At 62.3% G+C, this 21,970-nt stretch overlaps 2 protein-coding genes across 2 annotated transcripts; one reads left to right on the top strand and one right to left on the bottom strand.

The window, feature by feature from the left end:
* Window positions 1–3,303: 3,303 nt before the first annotated feature.
* Window positions 3,304–5,913, top strand: CBX8 (chromobox 8). Its single transcript, XM_039226624.1, has 5 exons — window positions 3,304–3,442; window positions 3,834–3,877; window positions 4,059–4,124; window positions 4,237–4,303; window positions 4,760–5,913. The coding sequence occupies exons 1-5, from the start codon at window positions 3,374–3,376 to the stop codon at window positions 5,651–5,653; spliced, it is 1,140 nt and encodes a 379-aa protein (XP_039082555.1). The 5' UTR covers window positions 3,304–3,373; the 3' UTR covers window positions 5,654–5,913.
* A 6,384-nt stretch (window positions 5,914–12,297) lies between these two features.
* Window positions 12,298–20,761, bottom strand: CBX2 (chromobox 2). Its single transcript, XM_039226598.1, has 5 exons — window positions 20,679–20,761; window positions 20,564–20,607; window positions 19,566–19,631; window positions 17,190–17,292; window positions 12,298–15,651 (listed from the first exon to the last, which is right to left on the bottom strand). Exons 1-5 carry the CDS (start codon window positions 20,748–20,750, stop codon window positions 14,347–14,349), a joined length of 1,590 nt encoding a protein of 529 aa, XP_039082529.1. The 5' UTR covers window positions 20,751–20,761; the 3' UTR covers window positions 12,298–14,346.
* Window positions 20,762–21,970: the final 1,209 nt, after the last annotated feature.

Below are 21,970 nucleotides of genomic sequence, written 5' to 3'. Positions count from 1 at the left end.
GAGTGATCCGGGAAGGGACATTCAATAAGAGAGTGGGGAGGGGGTTCCATGTTCTCTCGGTTTCTAAGACAGTGAGTGGCACTGGCTGACCGTTTTGAAAGAACCCTGCCCACTTGGCGGGAATGATGCCCCTACCACTCCCCGGCTGGCGCCCTCTCCTGGCACATACAGGCATCCTCAGTGCCCACCAGAGAGTCCCCAGCTCTTGAGTCCTGCCCCACCACAAGCCCATTGCGCAGATGCTACCTCTCAGTCTCCAAACTTCCCCGGAGCTGAGGTCGCTCAGTGACCGTTCTCCCACTCCCTGTAACCTTGCTCTTGATAGAGAACGAGGGACGTCTGGTGGCCAGTACCAAGCAGGGATGACACCCCCCCCGGGGGGGTTGCTGCTGGAAAGAATGGGGTTCAGTCTGATCTCAGCTTATTCTATACCTCTTTTGTCCTTCTGGACCGAGTTCTCTCCTTGCTGTGGGCTCTGCAGGAATGATTCCCGATGTTTGCAAACGTAGACGCCTCACAAGGAATAATTTTGTTCAGAACAAGGGCTTTCACCACCAGGCAGAGAACGGCGGGAAGATGCAGGAGGAAGCTTGGGGGAAATACTCAATACCCCTCCAGAGGAGGGGGCCCTGCATAGCGGCGCCAGGCTTTTTTCCATTTCCCCCCTGGAAGCTTCGGAGGAGGCGTTTAGGAAAAGGGAGAAAGAGAGAGGGAGGAAAGGAGAGAGAGAGAAGGAGGGAGGGGGGAAGGAAGGAAAGAAGGGAAGGGAGGGAGGAAGGAAAAGAAAAAGGAAAGGAAAAAAAAGAGAAGCACTGGGAGGGAAGTGGAGAGCTAACTTTTTCAGTGTGAAACTGAAACCATCGACCGAAGGCACCCAACGCAAACAGAGCTCTCGGGACAGGGCTCCAGAAACCGTATCTGCAGGGGAACCGCGCTCATCGCGGGTGCAGGCAGCCGGCGAGGGGTGGGGGCAGGGGGGAGGCGAACCGGGTCTGCTCCTCCAGCTGCTCCCGGGAGGCTCCCTCTCTCCGGCCTCCAAGGTGGCCCTCGATCCTCCTCCGGAGGCTGGTGCGGGGCAGACCCGCAGCGTCGCCCACGGCGGGCGGCAGATTCCAAGAGGGGGCAGGCGGGGCGTGCAGAGCGACCCGGGCCCAGGGCGGAGGGTGGGCTTTCTCTGGGCGGGGAAACCAGACACTTATAGGCGGCTGAGGCCGACTTTATTTTTACTGCCCAAACTGTTGGAAAGTATTTAAGCTTAAACAGAAACAGCTGTATCGCTGGCACCGGCCAACGAAACTATTTGTTACCGGGAATGACTTTTTATGATTAAGGACGCGGCCTCTCGCGGGCGGCCCGCGCGGGTCGGCGGGGCGATCTGGCCGTCGTTAAGCCGCTGTTCGTTAAGACAGAATGGCCAGAGAGAAGGGCTGGTCACCCAGCGTCCACCTTGTAAAGTTTGGAGCAAGGCCAAATGCCGGACCCCCGCGTTTCCAGGGGGCGGGGGCGGGGCGTGGGAGGCAGGGTGGGCCCGACGCCGCGCGGGTCCCGTGCGCCCCTGACCCCGCCGCGCCCGCCGCGCCCGCCGCCCGCCACGCACCTAACTTTGGACAGGAGGCCAGTTTTCCGCTCTGGGCTCCCTGCCCTTTCGAGGCAGAGTCCTTGGCTCGCTTTCTCTCTCTCTCTCTTTCTCGTTCTCTCTCTCTCCCCCCCCCCCTTTCTTCCACTCCTTCCCTCGCCAAGGGAAATCGCTTCCAGTCAAGTTCATCGCCGATGTTTTAACTAAATCATGGGTTCCAAAGAGTGGGTGTTGTGACTTGCAGCTTGGGCGGTAAGAGAAAAGGTCGGGGAGAGCTGGGCCCGGACTCGGGCTGCGGTCACCGTCGCCGCCGCAGCCACGGTCGCGGCGAGCTGAGCGACGGCGTGTGTGCGCGCGGGCGAGGCCTCCAGGGTCCGACTCTGCCCCCTTTCCGGGACCTGCTATCTTCGCTCTTGAGCCAGGGCCGCTCAGGCAGCACTGGCCCCCGCCACGCCCCCGCCGCTGCCAGCTTGGGGTCCTGCGGCCGAGCGTCTGTCGCGCACGTCGGGAAGAGCCGGGGACAGGAAGTGCACGGCGCAGGCCCCGCAGGTCGCCCGGGTCCTCGGGGAGCCGGACGCGCCCGCAGCCACTCGATCCAACCCCAGCCAAGCGCCGGGCTCTGCCTTGGTGGTCGTGCACGCCCTCCCCTAACACGCCCAGGCCGGGGGCCAGGGGCGGCTGGGTCGGGGCCGGCGACGCGCGGGGCCGGGGCCTGGCGGGGACGAGCAGCACGGGCTGGACGCAGGGCAGGTGGCTGTGGGCGTCGGGGACGAGTCAGGAGGCTGAAACAAGGCGCGCGACGTCCCCCGCGGGGTCCTGGGACGCGGGAGGCTGGGGGGGCGCAGACAGCGGGGACCCACTAGGGCTGGCGTCCGGCCCCCGAGCGGGGAGTGCGCGCTCGAGCCCAGCGCGACTCGCAGGGCCCGGAGAGTGGCCGAGGGCAGGGCTGCGCGACAGGAGACAGAGACACAGGCACATTGATTTGTTAGCGGGATGGGGCTGGCGGCGGCGGGGGAGGCCGTTGTCATGGAGACCGAGGGTCGGGTGTGCGGGGGGGGGCGGTGAGGGGGCCAGGAGGGGAGCGGGTCCGGAGCGCGCGGCCGGCTCTCGGGGTGCCGGCGCGGCCCGCAGAGCCCCAGCACCTGTGCATTGTGCATTGTGCGGCGCGGGCGGCGGCTGGGGGGGAGGGGAGGGCGCGAGTCCGGAGGTGGGGGTGGGGCGGCCGGGGTCTGCCGAGGGGGCGGGGCCTGGCTGACACCACCGCGGGGGTCCCAGCGAGAGCCTTGGGGGACGCGGAGCACCGGAGGGACAACTTGGTGGCGGGGGAGGGGGCCCCGGCGAGGACAGAGGGTGGACGGCCCCCTCTCCAGCCCCGCAGACTGACAGCGGCCGGGTCCGCCCTCCCGGCTATGTCACTTCCGGCGGCGGCCCCCACCCCCTCGCGTTCTGTCTCTGGAGTAGCCTCGGACTCCGCCCCCTGGCGATTGGAACGCGGGTCACGTAGCAACGCGGGGGAGAAAGGGAGAGGGGCGTGGCCCGGAGCTCGCCCAATCAGCGTGCAGGGGCGCAGGCCCCAGCCGCTCCGCTTTAGCAACGTCGTTAGCAACACGTGGGGCCGGAGGAAGCGCGGGGCGGGAGGGGAGGGGGAGCGGGCGCGCGGGAGGGGGGCGGGGAGGGAGCGGGCGCGCGGGAGGGGGAGGAGAACTGACGTCAGCGGGAGAGTATTATGGTCTGTCGTGCGCTGGCTGCTGCTTTTCTGCTCCTGGAAGCGGCCAAGGGGGGAAGCGGCGAGTCAACATGGAGCTTTCAGCGGTGGGGGAGCGGGTGTTCGCGGCCGAAGCCCTCCTGAAGCGGCGCATACGGAAAGTAGGTACCCCCCGGGCCTTGGACCGAGGCTGGCCGAGCCCTCCCCTCCCGGCCTGGGTTCCCTCCCTCTGCTGCAGCCCAGCTTCCCTTCCCCCAGGTCCCAGCAGCGGCCGCGGCCGTGGCGGCGGCGGCGGCGGCTCTGAGCCCAAGCGCTTTCCTTAGACTTGCAGCGATGCACAGATTGCATGGGTGGGGGGCGGGGTGGGGGGATGAATGCCGGTGCATGCACTTTGTGCAGCGTTTCGTGCAGGGGCTGATGCAGCGAGCGCGTGCCTTTCGCGATGGGATTCCGCGCATTCATTTGGTGCATGCATTTTGTGCATGTATTTCTTGTGCCCTCGACATGCATTTCTCCCCTTGCACACACACATTTTCCCCTTTGCATCCGCAGGGACGCATGGAATACCTTGTGAAATGGAAGGGATGGTCGCAGAAGTAAGTAGGTTATATGCATTTCTCACCCCCAGACTGTTGTTTGCGAGGTTTCTTTCTTCCTCTTTTTCCCTTTACATTGAAATACAATACAATGCAACAAGAAAAGTTACAGACATACACACACCCGCGGCTCTTTCCCTGTTCCCGGGACTGACGCCCACTTCTTCCTGATTTCCTCTAGGTACAGCACATGGGAACCCGAAGAAAACATCTTGGATGCTCGCCTGCTCGCAGCCTTTGAGGAAAGGTACAGGCCCATTCAAGCCTCAGATTCTCACTTAGGAACACGGGTCCAGCCTGGACTGGAGTCCCACTATTCTTTACTCACACACCACTTTCTCTTTCCTTCCTTTCTTTAGGGAACGGGAGATGGAGCTCTATGGCCCCAAAAAGCGAGGACCCAAACCCAAAACCTTCCTTCTCAAGGTGGGATGCTGGTGTCTGGTGGTGGGCAGCAATGTTACAATGTCTTTGTGTGTGTGGGGGGGGAAGGGGGCCCTGAGGGCTTATGGACCTTTGGGGGTATCTATTGATGTTGGCTATTTGTAATCTAGGAAGGAGTCCCCAGACAGGCTGTCACCAGGTCAGTGGCAGTGCCAGGGTGTCTTGGGGGAAGGGGTTTGGCCACACTAGGATTCGGCCCACAGCCATCCTAAATGGACATATAATCAAATACAAGCAAGAAGTGGGCTTGCTGCAAATGGCTGCTTCCAGACAAATTCTCTACCACTTCCCCCAGGCTGCTGCCCCTAAGCCCCACCCCCACCCATATAGAAATTCCCAGGCATCAGAGGGTGAAGCAGGGAGGCCCCAGCTGGAAGAAGGGTGCTGGGGGAGTGGGCAGGGCCCTGCTCTGCTTTTGACACGCCTTCTCTCCTGCAGGCCCAGGCCAAGGCCAAGGCCAAAACTTATGAGTTCCGAAGTGACTCGGCGCGGGGCATCCGGATCCCCTACCCTGGACGTTCGCCCCAGGACCTGGCCTCTACATCCCGGGCGCGCGAGGGTCTTCGGAACATGGGCCTGTCCCCGCCGGGAAGCAGCAGCAGCACCAGCAGCACCTGCCGAGTGGAGCCCCCTCGGGACCGGGACCGAGAGCGGGAGAGGGAGAGGGAGCGCGAGCGGGAGCGAGAGAGGGAGCGCGAGCGGGGTTCCAGCCGCACGGAGGACAAGCCCAGCTCGCCGGGAGACAGCTCCAAGAAGCGAGGCCCCAAGCCCCGGAAGGAGCTCCTGGACCCCTCGCACAGGCCCTTGGGAGAACCCAGTGACGGCCTCGGAGATTACCTCAAGGGCAGGAAGCTGGACGAGGCGCCTTCCGGGGCAGGAAAGTTCCCAGCTGGCCACAGCGTAATCCAGCTGGCCCGGAGGCAGGACTCGGACCTGGCCCAGTGCGGTGTGGCCAGCCCCAGCCCAGCCGAGGCCGCAGGCAAGCTGGCAGTGGACACCTTTCCGGCCAGGGTCATAAAGCACAGGGCCACCTTCCTGGAGGCCAGAGGCCAGGGTGCCCTGGACCCTGGTGGCCCTCGGGTCCGGCATGGCTCGGGCACCCCTGGCTCTGTGGGGGGCTTATATCGGGACATGGGGGCCCAGGGGGGAAGGCCCTCCCTCATCGCCAGGATCCCAGTGGCCAGAATCCTGGGGGACCCCGAGGAGGAGTCCTGGAGTCCCTCTCTGACCAACTTGGAGAAGGTGGTGGTCACCGACGTGACCTCAAACTTTTTGACCGTCACCATTAAGGAAAGTAACACGGACCAAGGCTTTTTTAAAGAGAAAAGATGAATCGCTGGGTGGGTGATCCCGGGACAAGGGAGCAGGAGAGAGAGGGGAGCGCAAAAGTTGGCCTAACGCTTTTTGTTTCTGGGCAGGAGGCCGCCTTGCGGCTGGTCCTGTCCCTGACTTCACATACCCTGGCCCTTCCCATCCCTCCTCCTTCCCCTCAGTTTTGGTTGGAAAGATTATCTCTAGAGTTATATTTTCTATTAGATGTAAATATGTTATTTAAGAAAAAATATCTAAATATATATATTTCAACTCTTGAAGTTGTTTTATTTAAACGAGGAGAGAGAGAGCGACTCAGCGTGGCTTAGTTGGGGCAGACGGGCCGAGTCGCAGCCCCTCAGCCACCCAGAGCACTGAGGAGTTTGGGGACCTGGGTACTGGACTCTCTGATGGCGTCTGGAGGGACTGGGCCTCCCCACCTCGCCCCTCCTCCCTTTTCCCACAGCCCCAAGGCAGACCCCTGGAGCCGAGGCCGGACCCGGATTTTTTCTCTCTTCCCATTGGCCCACCAGGCCAACAGAAGCTTAGCTCCCCAATCAGAAAAAAAGGGGGTGGGGTCAGTCTGTTTTGCCTTTTTTTTTTTTTTTTTTTTTAAGATTAAGAAGTCTGTTGGGGGGGAAAAGGTATTAACTCGGATAACTTTTGTGTGTGATGTTGAAGGTAGAAAGTTAAAGACCTGCAGGTGGTTGGGGTGCAGCAGACCCCCCCCCCCGGGGACCACACCAGGAAATGCACTTTACGGGAGTTGTGTGTGTTACGCACGCAGATCAGATCGTGTGTATGTGATGTGGCTAAAATCTCCCGGTTCCCTCGATTCCTCTCCTTACTCCACAGAAAGAGAAGAAACCCAGCGAATCTGTTTACATTCCCGAAATGCCAGGATAAATTGGGAGGATTGCATGTCAGTCGGTGCCCAGAGTTCGAGACAGTTGTTGTTTTACAGGAAAAGTGTTCGGGGGCGGACTTTTCCCTTTCGCGCACTCTGGCTTCGCGGGGAGAAGACAGGCGGCCCCCGCCTCCCGGGAGGAGTCGGGCCGGCGCCGCGCCCTCGGGGAGGCCCGGCCGCGGCGGGCAGGCCCACCCTGCGCACCCGCGGGGGGCGGCGGCCCGGCCGGGGTGCGGCGCGGGGTCTGGGCTCGGCCCTCGGAGCGGGACTCCCTCCGGCGGCTCGGGCGGGCGGCTCGGGGAAGGAGGGGCGAGCGAGGTATTCATCCAAGAATGCGCATCAGAACTTTTGCTTTTTCCTCCCCCCCACTTCTTAAAAGCAAAAGCTATAATTTATAGGCCTTTTCGATGCGCGGAGTGTTCTCTATTTGAACTCGACATTCAGACTCCGCCGAAGGGGGCGGGAGGAGCGGGAGCTGAAAAGGGCCGGGCCGCGGCGGGGGAGGCCGTGCGCGGCGGCGGGGCCCGGGGCGCCCCCGTGCGCTCCAGGGACGCAGGACGCGCGCCCCTCTTTTGACTCGAAAGCACAAATCTGTCCCCCACCTCCCCGCACACCTTCGTCCCTTCGAGGGCTGATCCTGCGGCCTCCCTGGCCTCCCCCGCAATTAAAGGGCCAGGGAGATCTGAGCGCCCCACTGCTTGTCGAGGGAGGGCAGGGGGGCCCTGCGCGCGGGACGAAGCACAGACTCGGGGCGAGAGAGGCGGGGGGGGGGAGCTGGGGGGAGAGCTTCTGGATGGGGGTACAGAGTGGGAACACCAGCCTCGTCCTCCTCCGCACTCCCCATCTCCCCACCTCCCTCTCTCCCCCAGACTTTCTTGCCTTTAAAGAGAGGGGGTTAAAAAAAAAAAAGAAAAAAAAAGAGGAAAACGGTGTGCTACATGATTTTATTTGTTTTTGAATATCAAATGGCGCCTATAAAGAGAAGCCCCTTGAATGGGGATTTTTATCTGCTCACATTTGTAAAACTGGTATTTTAGACTTTGTATAAAGAAGCGCCGCTGACCAAGTGTATCTATTTAAATGTGGACGCTATTTTCAGATGAAGCTTCATGGAAGGGACATGGCTGTTACCCAGTGGACGGTGACTCGGGGACGCGTGTCTTTACCTGGCTGCCGCCGTCCTTCTCCCCTCGCTCCCTTGGCCTCGCGTCCCTCCCCGGGGCAGGCTTGGCCCCTTCCCTCCGCGGTCCTGGGCCGGCCGGACGCTGCCCCCCAGCCCCGCTGTCCGCCGTGTGTCCGTGGCCGTGGAGTGTGTGTCCTCTCCGCTGGCTCCGCGCCGCTGACCTGGGGGGTGGGCGGGCGGGGGCCGGGGCTGGGGGTCTGCAACGCGCGGGAGGGGCGCGTGTTGGGTTTATTTAATTCTAAGATTTGTACAAATCTCGAATCGATCCCGCCTCAGCTCAAGAGTGGAGCTTCGGTACTTATCTTCTGCGGTCGTGAATGTCTGTATCCAATGCCGCTTTCTACGTGTTTAAATATATACTTTGTAAATAGAGACGTGTCTCGCTTTTATTCCTTTCTCCCCCCACTCAGCAGAGGGAAGAGGAGCCCCCCCCCCCCAGCGAGAGCCCTTTCTTCCCGTCTCATTACCCAACCCATCTACCCCCACTCTCGGCCCAATCAGCTCGGGAGGATTCCCCCCCAGCAAAGGCCCTTCCCCAACTGGGGGAACCCCAACTAGGGGAGGGAGAGAGGCGCGCTCCGGAGGGAGTGGGGTCTGACTCTCCTTCGCCTCCTGGGGGAGGTCTTGCCTTTCCTCAGCCACTGGCTGCGTTTCCTGCGGCCCAAGTAGAACTCAGGGACCTCAAGAGGACGGCCGCGACCTTTCGGTCCCCCTTTCTTCTGACGGGGCTCCCCCTGGCGCGCCCCACCCCTAGGCCCGACGGCGCTGGTCCCCGAGGCCCGGGAGCCCCAAAGTCGCGTGCCCCGGGCCATTCCGGCCTGCTTCCCGGGGCTGTCGTGGGACCCGCCCCCCAGACCCACCCAGTCTCGCCAGAGCTCCCCGAAATGCAGCGCCTCGCGCCTATTGATTGAGGAATTGAATTCGCGGGTATTGCTAGGCAACTGGCTGCTCGGAGCCGGCGCAGAGCGGGCTGATGTGATTAGTGAACCTGGCGCTGCCGCGGCGCAGCCCCGCGCCCCCCGCCCCCCGCCAGCCGCCCTGTCCCCGGGCTTCTTCGGGTGTGGAAGCTCCAACGCTGGGCGAGGCGTGGCCGGGGGAGAGCGGAGCTCAGGGCGGGGATGGGGGGATTCTAGGCCCTTCCCGACCCAAGAAGACTTTGCTGGGGCGGACGTGGGGCGGTCGAGTAGAGCGGCCTTCCGGACCCCAAGGCGGCCACCGCGTAGTCCCAGTACCAGCCCCGTGGCCCCCGCGGCCCCGTCGCGCAGGGAAGCACCGACCTAGGCGCCCCGACAGGGCGCGAAGGGAGGGGCGTGGGGACGCGGTCGCCGGCGCGTCTTCTGTCTTCAGCCAGCCCGTTGGGGACCCCGCCCTTGGCGGTGCTCTCCGCACCTCCTCCTTCAGTTTTGGGGAGCCGGAGGAGGATCCGGGAGGGAGGGAGCGACCTGCGCCCGGGCTCGGGGCAGCGGGTCAGGGGGCGTTGAGTGCCCTTCCGGCTTGACGGCCCGCGCCCTGCAGGCGACTCGGGGCGGGGTGGAGTGCGGAGGCCGGGCGAGGGGCGCTGTGGACCGCCAGCCCCTGAGCTGTGGCCCGGCTGCCCGGCCGACTCCCTCCAGAGACCTCTCCTGCGCGCCTGGACAGCGGGGTGGGCTCATGTTTAGGGAGATTCGAGGGCTCCCCGTGTGCCTCCTTTCCCCGGGTAGCTGGCCCCCAGCACCCTCACTCCTTCCGCGGTGTCCGTTCCCTGGGCAGTTCTCCGGGAAAGAAAGGGGCCAGGTGCGGAGGCCTGGCCCGGGGTGCCGCCTGCGTCCCGGGCCGGCTCCCCCGCTTCCCTAGGGCCTGGCCGGCTCCCGTGGCCGCCGCTGGCGGGACTGGAATCTGTGGCTCTTCGGAGCGCGTGGGAAGGAATCCAGTTTTCTGTCACCTTGATGCTTACAGCGCACCGATCCGGGTCGAGGCCCTGTGCCGTGCGCGGGAGGCCCGACGGCGAGAAGGCCGGCACCCAGCGATCTGGGGGCTCAGGCTCTGATTTCCTCCTCTCGCCGAGAAGTCCTCCAGGCCCAGAGGGGGCCTCGGACCCAGCTGGAGTCTGGAAGCAGAGCTGCTCAGTGCTTTGGCGGCGCTCCACGGCGTCCAGCCACGGGGGCCTGGACACGGGGGAAGGGGCTGTGGGTTGGGGCCGGGGCTTTCTTCCCGAGACTTCGGAACTGGAGGCAGCCAGGGGCATCTGGGAGCAGTCGGCGTGGGGGTCGCCCGATCTGGTTCCCGGGGGCAGCTCGGAGCCCGAGGCGGGGACGGTCCCGCGCGTCCCAGGAGCCCGAGGCTCGAACTCCGCGGGTTGCGCGCGCCCTCTAGAGGCCACGGCCTCCGTCCCTCCCCCGGCGCCCGCCCCTCCCGGCCTTTCGATTCGCGAAGTGCTCTGGGCCGGTGCCTTTCTGGGTCTCCAAAGGAGCCGGGAAAGGCTCGTCTCCCCTACCCAAAAGCGGGCCACAGGGGGCCACGGTGGGCGCCCCCTCTATGCCCTCCCTTGCGGAGAGGAAGGGGGTGTTAGCTGGCAGAATCGCGTCCTCGGGACCTTGCTGACCCATCGCGCCGGGCGCCCTTGGACTGGCCGAGCCAGCGGAGGACAGGGTCCGGCTGAGGCCGAGGCCGGGCCGGGCCCCTTGGCAGCCCAGCCCACTCTTCTGGGAAGGCGGTGGACCAGGCCATCAGATCGGCGGCGCAGAAACGAACAAAGGCGGTCGTGGGTCAGGGCCGCGCTCCCGTCTGGCAGAGGCCCGGGACAACTGGGCTCCCCACCCGGCGCAGCGTGGGCTCCCCCTCCGCTTTCCCGCTCCTTCCTGGCCATCCCCGCCCCTTTCTGCAGCTCCCGAAACCCAGAGACAGGACAGGGCGCCTAGGGTCGTCCTCGCCCACCTTCCCCCAAACAAAACCGCTCCGGCCCAGAGCCCTGCCTACAGGAAGCTCACTTCAAATTCCCAGGCCTCTTCTGGCGAGTGGGCTGCATTGCTCTTTGTAGTGGGAGGCTCTTCCGGAAGGAAAACATTCAGGCCTTTGCCCCAACTAGCCTTTCAACTAGCGGTGGCCAGCACCCACGTCACACTTCTGTCTTCACTTCAGAGGAAGCCCGGTTCTCCCTGGAGGCTGACATTTATGAACAAATTCATGCATTGGGTGATGCAAACCTTACAGACCCAGGGAAGGTTCTGGACTAAGCCATCACCTCTTAATGACGACCTACGGAGCGAAGAGTAGCAGAGCAGCAGGCACTGGAAGCCTCGAGCTCCGCAGTGCCTCCCATGAAAGTTTATCGCCGTTACCTCTGTGCTGTGTAGTTTTCCAACACAGGATGTTTGTTTGTACTTAAAGTATCACTTTCTGGGAAAGGTCTCAACGTGAGCTTACTATGTACGGCAGCATCTCTTGGCCTCCACCCACCAGGCGCCGCGACATGGACCCCTGCCCCCAAGTTGTGACAACCAGAATCTCTCCAGACGTTGTCGCCAAATCACGGTGTGTGAACTGCCAATGGAGCGGTTCACCGTTAGACTCAGTCCCATCCTTCTGCTGAGAAAAAACCCCTTTTCCTGCGCTCTGGGGGAGGGGCTCACCCTCTCCCAAAGCTTTGTGGCTTTTTTTTTTTTGGTCCCATGATTCAGTCCATGCCCAGGGATGGATTTTGCCTCAAGAAAGGGAAAATGAAGAGACTTGTTTCCAGGCATCACTCACCACGTACACGAGGCTGACAAGTGAAAAACCGTATTTATTGATAGGCTAAAAATTAACAGAAAGTAAGACAAAAACCTGACACCATTCGCTAATGTCTTTCCCCTGCAAAATAAATTAACATCAGTAAAAAAAAAAAAAAAAAACTGCAACGCATGCCTAGTGTTAGTTCTCCAAAAATACTAGAAAAGCACAGAATCTTTAGATGAACTTGAGCAAAAATCTGGTCATCTAGGCACTACCTCGCCCCGCCTCCCACCCCCTCCCCCCAAACCACTGAGGGCTTCCTGGGGGAACCATCTTCTCTAACTGGTAGGTCCTGACCGAATATGGGGGCTGGGCTGCTGTCCTGTTTAAACAAAGATCTTACGCTTCCCAGGGCCGTAATGTAGTCACTTTTGTTCTCTCTCTTAAAAAAGCAAACAGCCATAGTTTAAAGCAATTAGAAGTGGCATACACGAATTTTTTTTTAATTAAAAAACACAAATCAAGCCAGCGATTGGCACTGGTCCAAAGCTCTGGTCCTCCCCAGTTCCCCCCAATGAAACCTCTAGGCCCAGGTCAGAATTCTGAGTGTAACCAAAACAAGGAACACTCTTTTTGGTACCAAAAAATATATATAAAAATAGGTCAACCCCTCTTAAGAGGAGGACAGACTGGCCACTTCCTCCTTCTGATCCATTACAAGCAAACAAAGACACAACAGTTAGCAAAACACCCACTCAGTATACACTGCAAATCGGTCCATGTAGGAGACCCTGCGGATTAAAGAAACAAGGGGTCTCAAAACAGATGCGACTAATGCCCGGCCACACACACACCCACCCACTGCACGCACAGCACACACACATGCACACATAGCAGCAAATAAAAAAAAGTACTACTTTTATTGGTAAACATGGCAATCGTGTCTTCAGCGAAGGCATTCATGCCTGCACGTGTGCACACACGCACGCACGCACGCACACACTCTTTTAAACACGACCACACGAAGTTATCAGCACCAGAATAAAACCACACAACACAGCAAGAAGGCAAAGTGGCTGGGAGTTAAGGTGTTTGCAGATTCAACTTTGGGATTGAAGTAGCTGGTAAACAGAAAGGCACCACGTCGGGGTTTGGTGCAGACACACATCTATCCGACAGCTCCTGGGGGCCTGGGCTGTCCCCAAGGCTCAGGGAGCGGCTGCGGGCCTGGCTCTGTGGCCTCGAAGGCAGCGTGGTGCCCGGCAGGAAAGGGGCTGAGAAACCTGGAGGTGGTCAGATCCCAAGGGGGAGGCGGGCGGCCCAGAGAAGCCCGCTTGATACACCCAGGGAGCATGTGGGTGTCTGAGGACTGGAGGGGGGACTGGAGCCAGCGGCCCTGGGCACCAGGACCCCGTTCTTCCAGACCGTGCAGTGTGAGCTGTGATGCCTGCCTCCCACTTTCCAGCCTGGTTGTCTGGGACCCCCAGCCCTCGGGTCTGCCAAGATGGGCGCCGCCCCCTGCCACCGCCCGCATGGTTACCGCGCAGGGAAACCCGGGAGCCACATCTGGACGTCCCTTGACGAGGTCCTGGACGTGTGTCTGTCCCCAAAGGCACACTGTTGAAATTGATTCAGATACACAAAAAGCCATCTTTCTATTTGGCGCGCAGGGCAGGGGACTAAGGGGTCAGAGGTCTGGTGGGCCCACCCCTCAGAGAGCAGAGCCCACTGTGTCGGGCTCCCCTGTGATCAAGGCAACAGGACAGAGGGAGTGCCCACACCTGCTAGCTGGTGGTCGCCGAGGCAGGGGACCCACACCTCCCCCACTTTTGGCATCACAATGTCCCCACTCCTTGACCTGCCTTTCCGCCAAAGCCACACAAGGCAGCTCCCAGCCTCAGCTGTCTGGGGGCGGGCAGATCTGCCCTTTCCTGGGGGCCCTTCCAGATTGTGCCCCACTTCCAAATGGTCAGAGGACACAGCCTTGCAGCTGAGAGGGAGCGCACGGAACCCCCAAAGGCGGGAGGGATTGTCAGGGAGAGGTGGCCAAGGGTGGGAGCTGGGCTGAGCACCTGGGGACGCTCCCACCTTCCTGGGGCTCCTCGGGGGCCGTCCGCGGGATCCCCTGTCCTGGCACGCCACGGCAGGAAGGAGGGCGGCCACGGGGACACCCTTCTGCTTCTGCTTCCCCCAAACATGGAGGCTTTAGATGAAGCAGCTGTGGGCCCAGCCTCTCCCGGTTCATGCTGGCTTCTAGGACATTCTGGCGCTGCAGTTGTTAACCTGAACCAGGGTTACAGGGCACCAACAGAGGTCTGCGAGGGTCCCGAGCATGGCTACAGCCAGCGCCTGTCCTACATTCAGGCCACAGCCCTCAGCTGTCGGTGTGGGGGTGGGGATGGGGAGGCGTACAGACCCCTAGTCCTTGGCAGCTCAGGCACTGAGGGGGGGGCCTGACTGTGAGGTCCCTTACCTGGCCCATCTCCTAAAAACCTAGCTGAGCCCGCACGCTGTCCGTCAAGGCCTGACCTCCCCACCCCCCCGCCTCCCCCAGACGCGTTCCCTCCAACAGCTGTGTCCCTGGGAAACCCAGAAGAGAGTGGACCACATTCCGTCATCACGCGCCCGGGAGGGAGGGCAGTTCAAACATCCAGCAGGGGACGCGTGAGAAACAGTGAGCCGGAGGCGGGAGAGGCAGACTTCCTGAGGTGCGTGGGAAGCGAAGCAAAGGCCCAGAGGTAGGAACGAGGGCAAGGCCACCTTGGCAAGGCATCAAGGTACGACCCTGCCTGGAGCCCAGGCGGGGCCTGGGGGCATCCCCTCCGAGCCCGCCCCTGCAGGGGGCTGCCGCAAACCCGGAGCGGGCCCAGGGCGCAGGGCAGTTACCAGCGCGAAACCAGAGGCCAAGCGCGGGCAGCCAGGCGGCCGCGGGCGTCAGTAATGTCTCAGGTTGAAGAAGCCCACGCTGGTGGGGGACTCCTTCACCGTGACCGTGACGAGGTTGGCGGTGACGTCAGTGACGAAGACGTGCTCGATGAGGCTGCGGGGGGGCTTCCAGTCCTGGCTGGTCTGCACAGACACAGACAGGTTTTGTCCGGCGCTGGGCGGGGAGGCGGGGTCGGGGTCGGGGTCGGAGCTGCTGTTTTCCTCCTCAGTGCTCACCTCCGACGGCAAGGCCGTCCTGCGCACGTCCCCGGGGGCTGCGCTGCCCTCCTGCCCCCCAGGGGCCGCGCTGCCCTTGACGCAGTCCCTCTTGCCTGTGGGGGCAGTCAGCGTGGCTCCCCTAGAAGCCAGCTTCTCGCTCTTGCTGGGGTCGGAGAACACACCGGTCCCGCTCCCCGCGGTGGGGACGCTCCCGGCGCCCTTCCCAGTGGCTGGGTTGGCGGCAGTGATGCCCTTGGCGGCCGCGGCATGGCGGGCGGTCGCGCCTGCCCCTGGTGTGCCATTTTTGACACTCTGTAAGTCCAAGGCCTGGAGGCTCAGCTCCTGCGCGGCCGTGGGCTGGGGGCCCAGGCACCCGGCGGCAGCCTTGCCGGTGCCGTGGACGTAGGGGGGGCCCCCTGCACTGCCCCCTTTCGGCTCTGCAGTCCCGCTGCTGGGGGCTTTTGGGGCTTTGCTTCCGGGGGGGCTCATCCCCAGCTCCCCCTTCTGCGTCCGCACCTTGAGGTCCAGCCCGAGGCCACACTTGCTGGCGGCCTGGGCTTTGAGTGCCAATCTGCTGGCGGCCTGGGCCTGGCTCTGGCTCATTCGATTCATGTAGTGCACGATGGAGCTCTGCCAGCTGAGGCCACCGCGGCTGGGGCTGCCGGCCATGCCCTTCATCAGGCTGGCCAGGTTCTCCGGGCTGGCCATGGTGCCGGGGCCGCCGCACGCCTCCTTGGCATGGGCCTTCAGGGCTGCGAGGCCCGCCACGGGTGCGCTGAGCGGAGGGGGCAGCTTGCCGGCCGCCGTGCCCAGGTCCTTTCGGGCGGTTTTCAGCACCTTGGCCAGGTTCACGGGCCTCCGGGCCGCCTTCTGCTCCGGCGGCAGGGGCTTGCGGCCTCGTTTCTTCCGGATGGGGTCCTTCAACTCAGGCTTGGCCACCAAGATCTGGGCCTTCTTCTGAGGCACTGGGTGGGTCTCGCGGCCCCGGGAACCCCTCTTGGCGTCTAAGTCGCTGTCCTCCTCTTCGTCCGAGGAAGTGGAGGAAGATGTGGAGGAAGATGAGGAGCTGCTGGACTTGGAAGGCGCGTCTGGTTCCTGCAAAGACAGAGCAGAAGATGTCACCAGGCCCTCAGGGTCCAGAAGGCACCAGACGGCTCCAAGCCAAAACCTCTGGTAGCTTCCACGGGAGACAAGGAGCCGAGAGGGAGCGGTTTCTCACTACCGTGTTCCAGAAAAGATCCAGAAAGTCCTCCTGAGTCCACAGAATGCAGTTAAAAGCAGAACGAACAGAACAAAGAAACAGGGGGTTCAGGAAATCAGAACACAGCCAAGACCGCGTGCAGTCACATCCCTGACACCATGGCCGTGACGGGGACGGTCTGGCCCCAGACGCTCCCACACACAGCTCAGGGAGGGAAGCGTGGAGGAAGACGATTCCTGGGCCTCAGGTCAGGGGGCGGAGGCGTGTGGTACGGGCTCTGCGCTCTAACAGAAGAGGATGTCCCACTTCCAAATGCATTCAGGACCCCTGAATGGACATTCCGGTGGCCAGGAAAATAAAGTGCCGCCTTCCCGTCTCCTGGGCGTCTCCCCAAGTGCAGTAAGTGCACACTGTGTCCCACTGACTTGGTGCCTGAAGAGGCGCGCTGCAGGGAGGCCAAGCCAGCGCGGGGTCCCTGCTGCAAAGCTTGTCCGCCTTCTGCTGGGACGGTCGAACCCCACCCGGGGCCTCAGGGCCTCCTTGTCCAGCCGGGCCCTCCGCCTCGAAGCCACTTCCGTGGTCCCCAGCTGGTCTCCGCAGCTGGCAGGGGCCTGAGCCAGAGGGCTGGCCTGCGTCGCCCCTCTCCATCGACACCCCGTATTCTCCCGCGCAGGACTCCCCTCAGCCCCTGACACAGAAGGTTTCCAGAGCCTCCCACGAGAGCAGTTTGTGTATGTGACTGAGCTCCGGGCCACAATGTGTGGCTTCGAGATCCTAGGGCAGGGCCCCTGGGAAGGGAACCTAAGACACACTCACAACCATCTCCCTGCACCCTGCCTCTGAACTGCTCAAGGAAGGCATTGCCAGGTGCGCGTGTGCTCATGTGTTGCCCTGGATCGTTGTGAATCTGCGAGCACCTACTGTATGTGCACTTCCTGTTCCCTTCCTCTCCTGTGAGCCACCAGCAATGAGACAGTGGTCAGCAGCTCAGTCGGACCCTGCTGTCCACGAGGGATACGGAACGAACCGGAAACCAGCTCTAGAGGGGGGTGGCCGCTGCAGGTGGCAGGGCGGGGTGGGAGGGGGAGCTGGGGCCTGCTGTTGCCCCTGCTGGCTCTGGCTCAGGCCTAACCCCAACCCCTAAACCTCAATCCCTAACCCCTAACTCTAACCCCTAAATCCTAATCCCAACCCCAGCCCCTAAACCCTAACCCCAACCCCTAAATCCTAAACCCAACCCCTAACCTCTAAACTCTAACCCTAACAAGTGAGGAAGAAAGCCTGAGGCCACGGTCTTCTGGGCAAGGGAACCACCTGTGGACACGCTGCCCAATCCCATTTCCCGAAGCCCCAGCCATCCCACAGCGCCTTCTGCTCTGCCCAGAGTGCGCGCTCGGAGGGAAGGAGCCACGTCGGGCCAGCAGCAACCCACCTTGAGCTTGGAGTGCCGGCTGCAGGACATGACCGTGTGCTTCCGGGGCCTGCCCCTGGGCCGCTTGCCTCGCTTCCGGTTCTGTACTTCCTTCTCGTGTTCCCTGAAGACAGTCCCCAATCAGGGTGGGAGAAGGCCCGTGGGCAACCCGCTCCCCCCACATGGGAACCCAGGGCTCCCAACAGCCCCTGGCACTTGGGGCCTAGGATAGCTTATCACCACCTTTGCTGCAAAAACGTGGCCCGTTAGTTAGCGTATTCACAACAGACGTCTGCACCCTCCTCTGTGCAATAAGCTTATTATCTTGCACCCATACGATTCATTTGCATTCGGATACAAGCAAGTGAAAGAAATTCTGGCAAAGCTGGGAAAGGAACTCTTCTGCGGTTTTCTCAGATTCCGCTTCAGACAGGCCCACGCTGACCGGGGTCACTTTGTGCAGGTAAAACGTTTCATGGAACTTCTAGAAGGCAGCCCACTAAGGAGGAGCCAGAAGTCCCAGCTGGTGCGACCCCACCTTTCCAAACAAGAGTCCCAGGCAGGGAGACAAGGATGGGGGGGGGGGCGCGCCTCTGCGTCTCCGCGGCTGCACGTCACTCACAGGTTCCCGGAGCACAGGGCGGTGCCCTGGTTCACGGTTCCCTCCCGGTTTCCTTTTCCAGGACTTCACTGTTCCTAGATGGTGTTCTAGATTGATGCGCTGGAGGGACCCGGTCCCGAAGAGGCTGTGTTCCTAGGAGCACATCTCTAGGCAGCTCCTGGGACCCCTGGGACTCAGGGTCATGAAGCCAAGGAAGCCACCCCCAGCCTCACCCCCAAGAGGAAGCCTTCAGGTTACCCCCGGGGAAGAAACTCAATCCAGAGAAGCCTCCCAGTAATTAAAACCGGCAAACGTCATCTCATTGGGGTCCGGAAGGCCATCTCTTAAAGAATCCAATTAGTACAACCAGACAGAGCTCAGAGTCCAAAGCAGCCCCTAACTGGTCTTCTAGAAGGGCAGGACTACCTCATGGGTCTGCTGATACTTAAACTGCACCTGCACATTCTGAACCTCAGACTTGCCCTTAAAAACACCAGGTTACCCCACCCCAAGCATGTGGCTGCTAGCTCGTTTCCGGGGGTGGGGGTTCTTCGGGGCGCACAGGGGAAGGGAGACACCCACCTCCCGATTTCTCTCCCCCCATGGCATAAAACCAGACCACCCCATGCTTCAACCTTTATGCTCTTGGGACGCTGGCTAAACCTAGTTCTTCTCTGACGTGCAGTCACCAAAAATAAAGTTAAGGACACACCCCCTCTCAACAGGACGCTGTCCTGCAGAGAAATGGACCAGATCCTCCAACCCCCCACTTACAAGACCAAAGTAGGAATTAAATAGCAGATGATCAGAGATCAGCTTAGGGATAAACTTTTCCAGAGGTACTCAAGCAAGTTTAGGCTCACCTGTTTGCATACTCTGCCAAAAGCCTATCTTTATTTCTTTATTTCCTTCTGCGACCATGGCCTCTTTGAGAAGACCAAAAATACTGTGCTTCTGTTCGGGGAGGGGAAGCGGACCAGAGAACAAGCTGGCCAGACTGCCCCTAGACGGGAAGGCCTTTGGGCAACTAATTCCTCTGCCTCTACGAACAGGGTGAGCCCCAGAGAAGCACCTGCACCTTGCCTCCACCCGCCCGCTTCAGAATTGCATTCCCTGGGCCCGTAGGCCGGGATGGGAGGCATCCATTGCCTGCAACTCACCACCCTTTTGCCTGAGGTCAAAGGAGGTCCCTCTCAACCCAGTCTCCTATCTAAAAAAAGATACCTCGTCTATAATTACAAGTGGAAATTCATCCCCTGAGACCCGCAGGGGTGCTCACTCGGTACCGCCTGTTTTACTGCTTAGAGGTGCTGTTTCCGGCACAGAACACCCCAGCTGGCCGGACTTCTGGCTGTGCCATCTCAGCTCCCTCTCTGAGCCTTCTCTTCTTGCTCAATGGCCCCCTCAGGCCACCCAGGGCGGCCAGGTCACTAATCTAACGGCAAACCTGTCACCCTGGTTTTTATTAGCGCTGTTAGCAAATTACTCAACAAAAAAGGCCAAGCGGAGGAACCGACAAGGTTCGCTTTTGCACGTGTGGCTGTCAGGAAGGCCAAAGGCAGCGCTAAGTCACGCTGCGCTGCTGGCCGGCTGCGGAAGCTCTCATCTGGGACCTCGAAGCTTGCTCCCGTCTTCGCGGACAGCCACGAAACACGGGGCCCTGGTGACCACTGCTACTGGGACTCAGCGCGGCCCAGGCCCCCTGGAAGGCCAGCACGGCCCGTGACAGGCCACTGTCCCCCCAGCCTGTCCCCCCAACCTGTCCCCCTGCCCACGCGAGCTGTTAACTTTCTCACTTCTTCTGGAAGGCCAGGAGCAGCCTCGGGTCCAGGATATTCTCCTCTGGCTCCCAGCTGTTGTGTCTGGAAAAGGAAAAAACAAGGTATCAAGAAACAACAGGCAGTGACTAACCAGCTACTTCAGAAAACTGCCTATCGCCCTCCAATCCCTGCGGAGCCCCCCAAATCCCACCCACGTCCAGGATGAATGACTGGAGACGGTGAGTCTTGAAGCCAACACCTTAGGCTCAAACTTAAAGGGAGGCCACCACCTCAACCCCAATTCACATCAGGGAAACTCCCCGGTCTCCCCCTCCCCGGGAGGAAACCGAATCCCAGTAAAATGGGAAGTAGCAGGGAGGGAAGCCCCCAAACCCTGGCCCGGATCCAGGAGGGGAAGGGAAGGGAAGGCCGCTCCGGGATGCAGGGAGGGGAAGGCCGAGGGGCACAGCAGTGCGGCCCAAAGATTAAGAACAATGTGCTGGCGCCCACGCGAGCGCGGGCCGGGGCACTGGGAGGGGAAAGCAAAGCAAAGTGGGGTCCGGGAAGAAACGGGTGCGCCCAAGGGGTTGTAAACAGAGCTCCTTCCGGGGATGCCAAATACCCTTCCTTACTTTAAAAGAGGTAAAGAAGAAAAAAAAAAAAAAAGGAACCCTACGTCCATCAATAGAAAGCTCAGGTTACAGCGGGGAAAATGTGGACGGGAGGAGGGGGGCTCGCGTCCCGCGCGCAGGGCCGAGGCGGGCCGGGGGCGCAGGCAACAAATGGGCGCGGGAGGGAAGCGGCCCGGGGGCGCGGGGTCTGGGCCGCGGCCGGAGGGGCTTCCGGGGGAGGCCGCCCGGCCCCGCGCCCCGCGGGCCCGTAAACAAAGGGCGGCCCCGCTCAGGCTGCGCGCCCCCTTCCCGCCGAGCCCGCGGGGACCCCGCGAACTTCCCGCCCAGCGCGCGGACGCCCCCGCCCCCCGGGGCCGAGGTGGCGCGGGCGGGAAGGCGGGAGCCGCCGTGTCGGGGACTCACTTGGAGGACCAGCCGCGCCACTTGACCAGGTACTCGAGCTTGCCCTGCAGGGAGAGAAGAGGCGCGTGAGCCGGGGCGGAGGGCGCGGGGCGGGCGCGGGCCGGGCCGCACGCACCTTGCGGAGCCGCTTGCTCAGGATGCACTCGGCGGCGAAGACCTGCTCGCCCACGCTGCTCAGCTCCTCCATGCTGCCGCGCGCGCCCGCCCCGACCGCGGCGCCCGCCGCCGCCCGCTCCCCGCTCCCCGCGCCGCCGCCGCCGCCGCCGCCGGCCGCACACAAAGCACCGCCCCCGCCCCGCGCAGGGCCCGCCCCGCGCACGCGCACCGCCGTCCCTTCCCCGCGCCGCGCCCGGCCCGCGCCCGCCTCCGCGGGCCGCCCCCGTCCGGCGCCGGCCAATGGGCGCGCGGGGGCGGGCGCGGGGCGGGGCGCGCATTGTTCGCGGCGGGCTCGGCCTCGCGCCCTGGGCCGGGGTCCCGCGCGCGCGCGGGGGGGCGGGGCCGGGCCGGGGGGTCGGCGGGGGAGCGGCCGGGTCCCCTCGCGGGGAGGAAGGGGCACCTCGAGGCTTGGGGCCCGGGAGCCGCCCGCCGTGCCCCGCTTGCGCCCCGGGGCGCGCCTGGCCTCCTCCGAACTTCGCTTTCCGGGCAAAAAGCCATTGTTCGGGCCCGAACGGGGGGAAGTCGGCCGCTTCCTGCCCCGGCCTCCGAGGGGCGCTGCTGCGGGGCCCCACCCACCCTCTGCCCTTCCGCCCTGGGGCCCCTTCGGCTCGGGGCAGAAGTCTCCCGTTTTGCGCGCCAGCCTAACGGGGCCGAACGGGGAAGGGACGGGACGCGAAGTCCTGGGGCAGCGGAGCCGCCTATTCTTTCCCCCCCAAAGGCGAGAGGGGAAAATGCACCAAACGAAGTCGCGTACTGCCCCGTGTCCTTTCTTCTAGCCGTGAAGAGGGGGACCCAGCCCCCAGGATTTAGGGCACGCGCTGGGAGGAACGCAGCTGCACCTTTTCTTACTTTGGTTCACGGTTCTGAAGAAATGGACGTGGGGGTGGGAACGATGTTGAGGAGATGGTTCCAACCTAGGACTAGGTCTCTAATGGGCCCGCCGGGATTTGGGATTTGGGATATTTGGGATGTGTCCTTTGCATCAATTGCACGTGACCGAAAGGAGACCGGGCAGACGCGCGCGTGCGGGGGCGGGGGGGGGGTGGGCTGGTGGCCTGGAGGCCTCTCTGGGGTCACCGTGGACAGCCTGCCCCTTTAGTTTCTTCTGCTGAGATCCGTATTCCCGTGAGCAACTCTCCATTAAACCATTTAGATCTCGAATCAAAGTCAAACGCGGAGTAAAGGCGACGTGCATCAGCCTTAACTTTCTCCACATCAATACAGTTCAACTCAATGAAAATCCATTTTCTG

This window comes from Hyaena hyaena, unplaced genomic scaffold (assembly GCF_003009895.1).
Source record: "Hyaena hyaena isolate Hyena2069 unplaced genomic scaffold, ASM300989v1 scaffold_21, whole genome shotgun sequence".
Lineage (NCBI taxonomy): Eukaryota > Metazoa > Chordata > Mammalia > Carnivora > Hyaenidae > Hyaena > Hyaena hyaena.
This window is presented reverse-complemented; position numbering and strand designations above follow the sequence as displayed.

Coding starts and splice junctions, on each gene's coding strand:
- CBX2 (XM_039226598.1), bottom strand. CDS start 20,750: ATGGAGGAGCTGAGCAGCGTGGGCGAGCAGGTCTTCGCCGCCGAGTGC. Junction 17,293..19,565: donor CTCCTGGCCTTCCAGAAGAA/GTGAGAAAGTTA, acceptor GACTGTCTTCAG/GGAACACGAGAAGGAAGTAC. Junction 15,652..17,189: donor GCCGGCACTCCAAGCTCAAG/GTGGGTTGCTGC, acceptor CTGTCTTTGCAG/GAACCAGACGCGCCTTCCAA.
- CBX8 (XM_039226624.1), top strand. CDS start 3,374: ATGGAGCTTTCAGCGGTGGGGGAGCGGGTGTTCGCGGCCGAAGCCCTC. Junction 4,125..4,236: donor CTCGCAGCCTTTGAGGAAAG/GTACAGGCCCAT, acceptor TCCTTTCTTTAG/GGAACGGGAGATGGAGCTCT. Junction 4,304..4,759: donor CCAAAACCTTCCTTCTCAAG/GTGGGATGCTGG, acceptor TCTCTCCTGCAG/GCCCAGGCCAAGGCCAAGGC.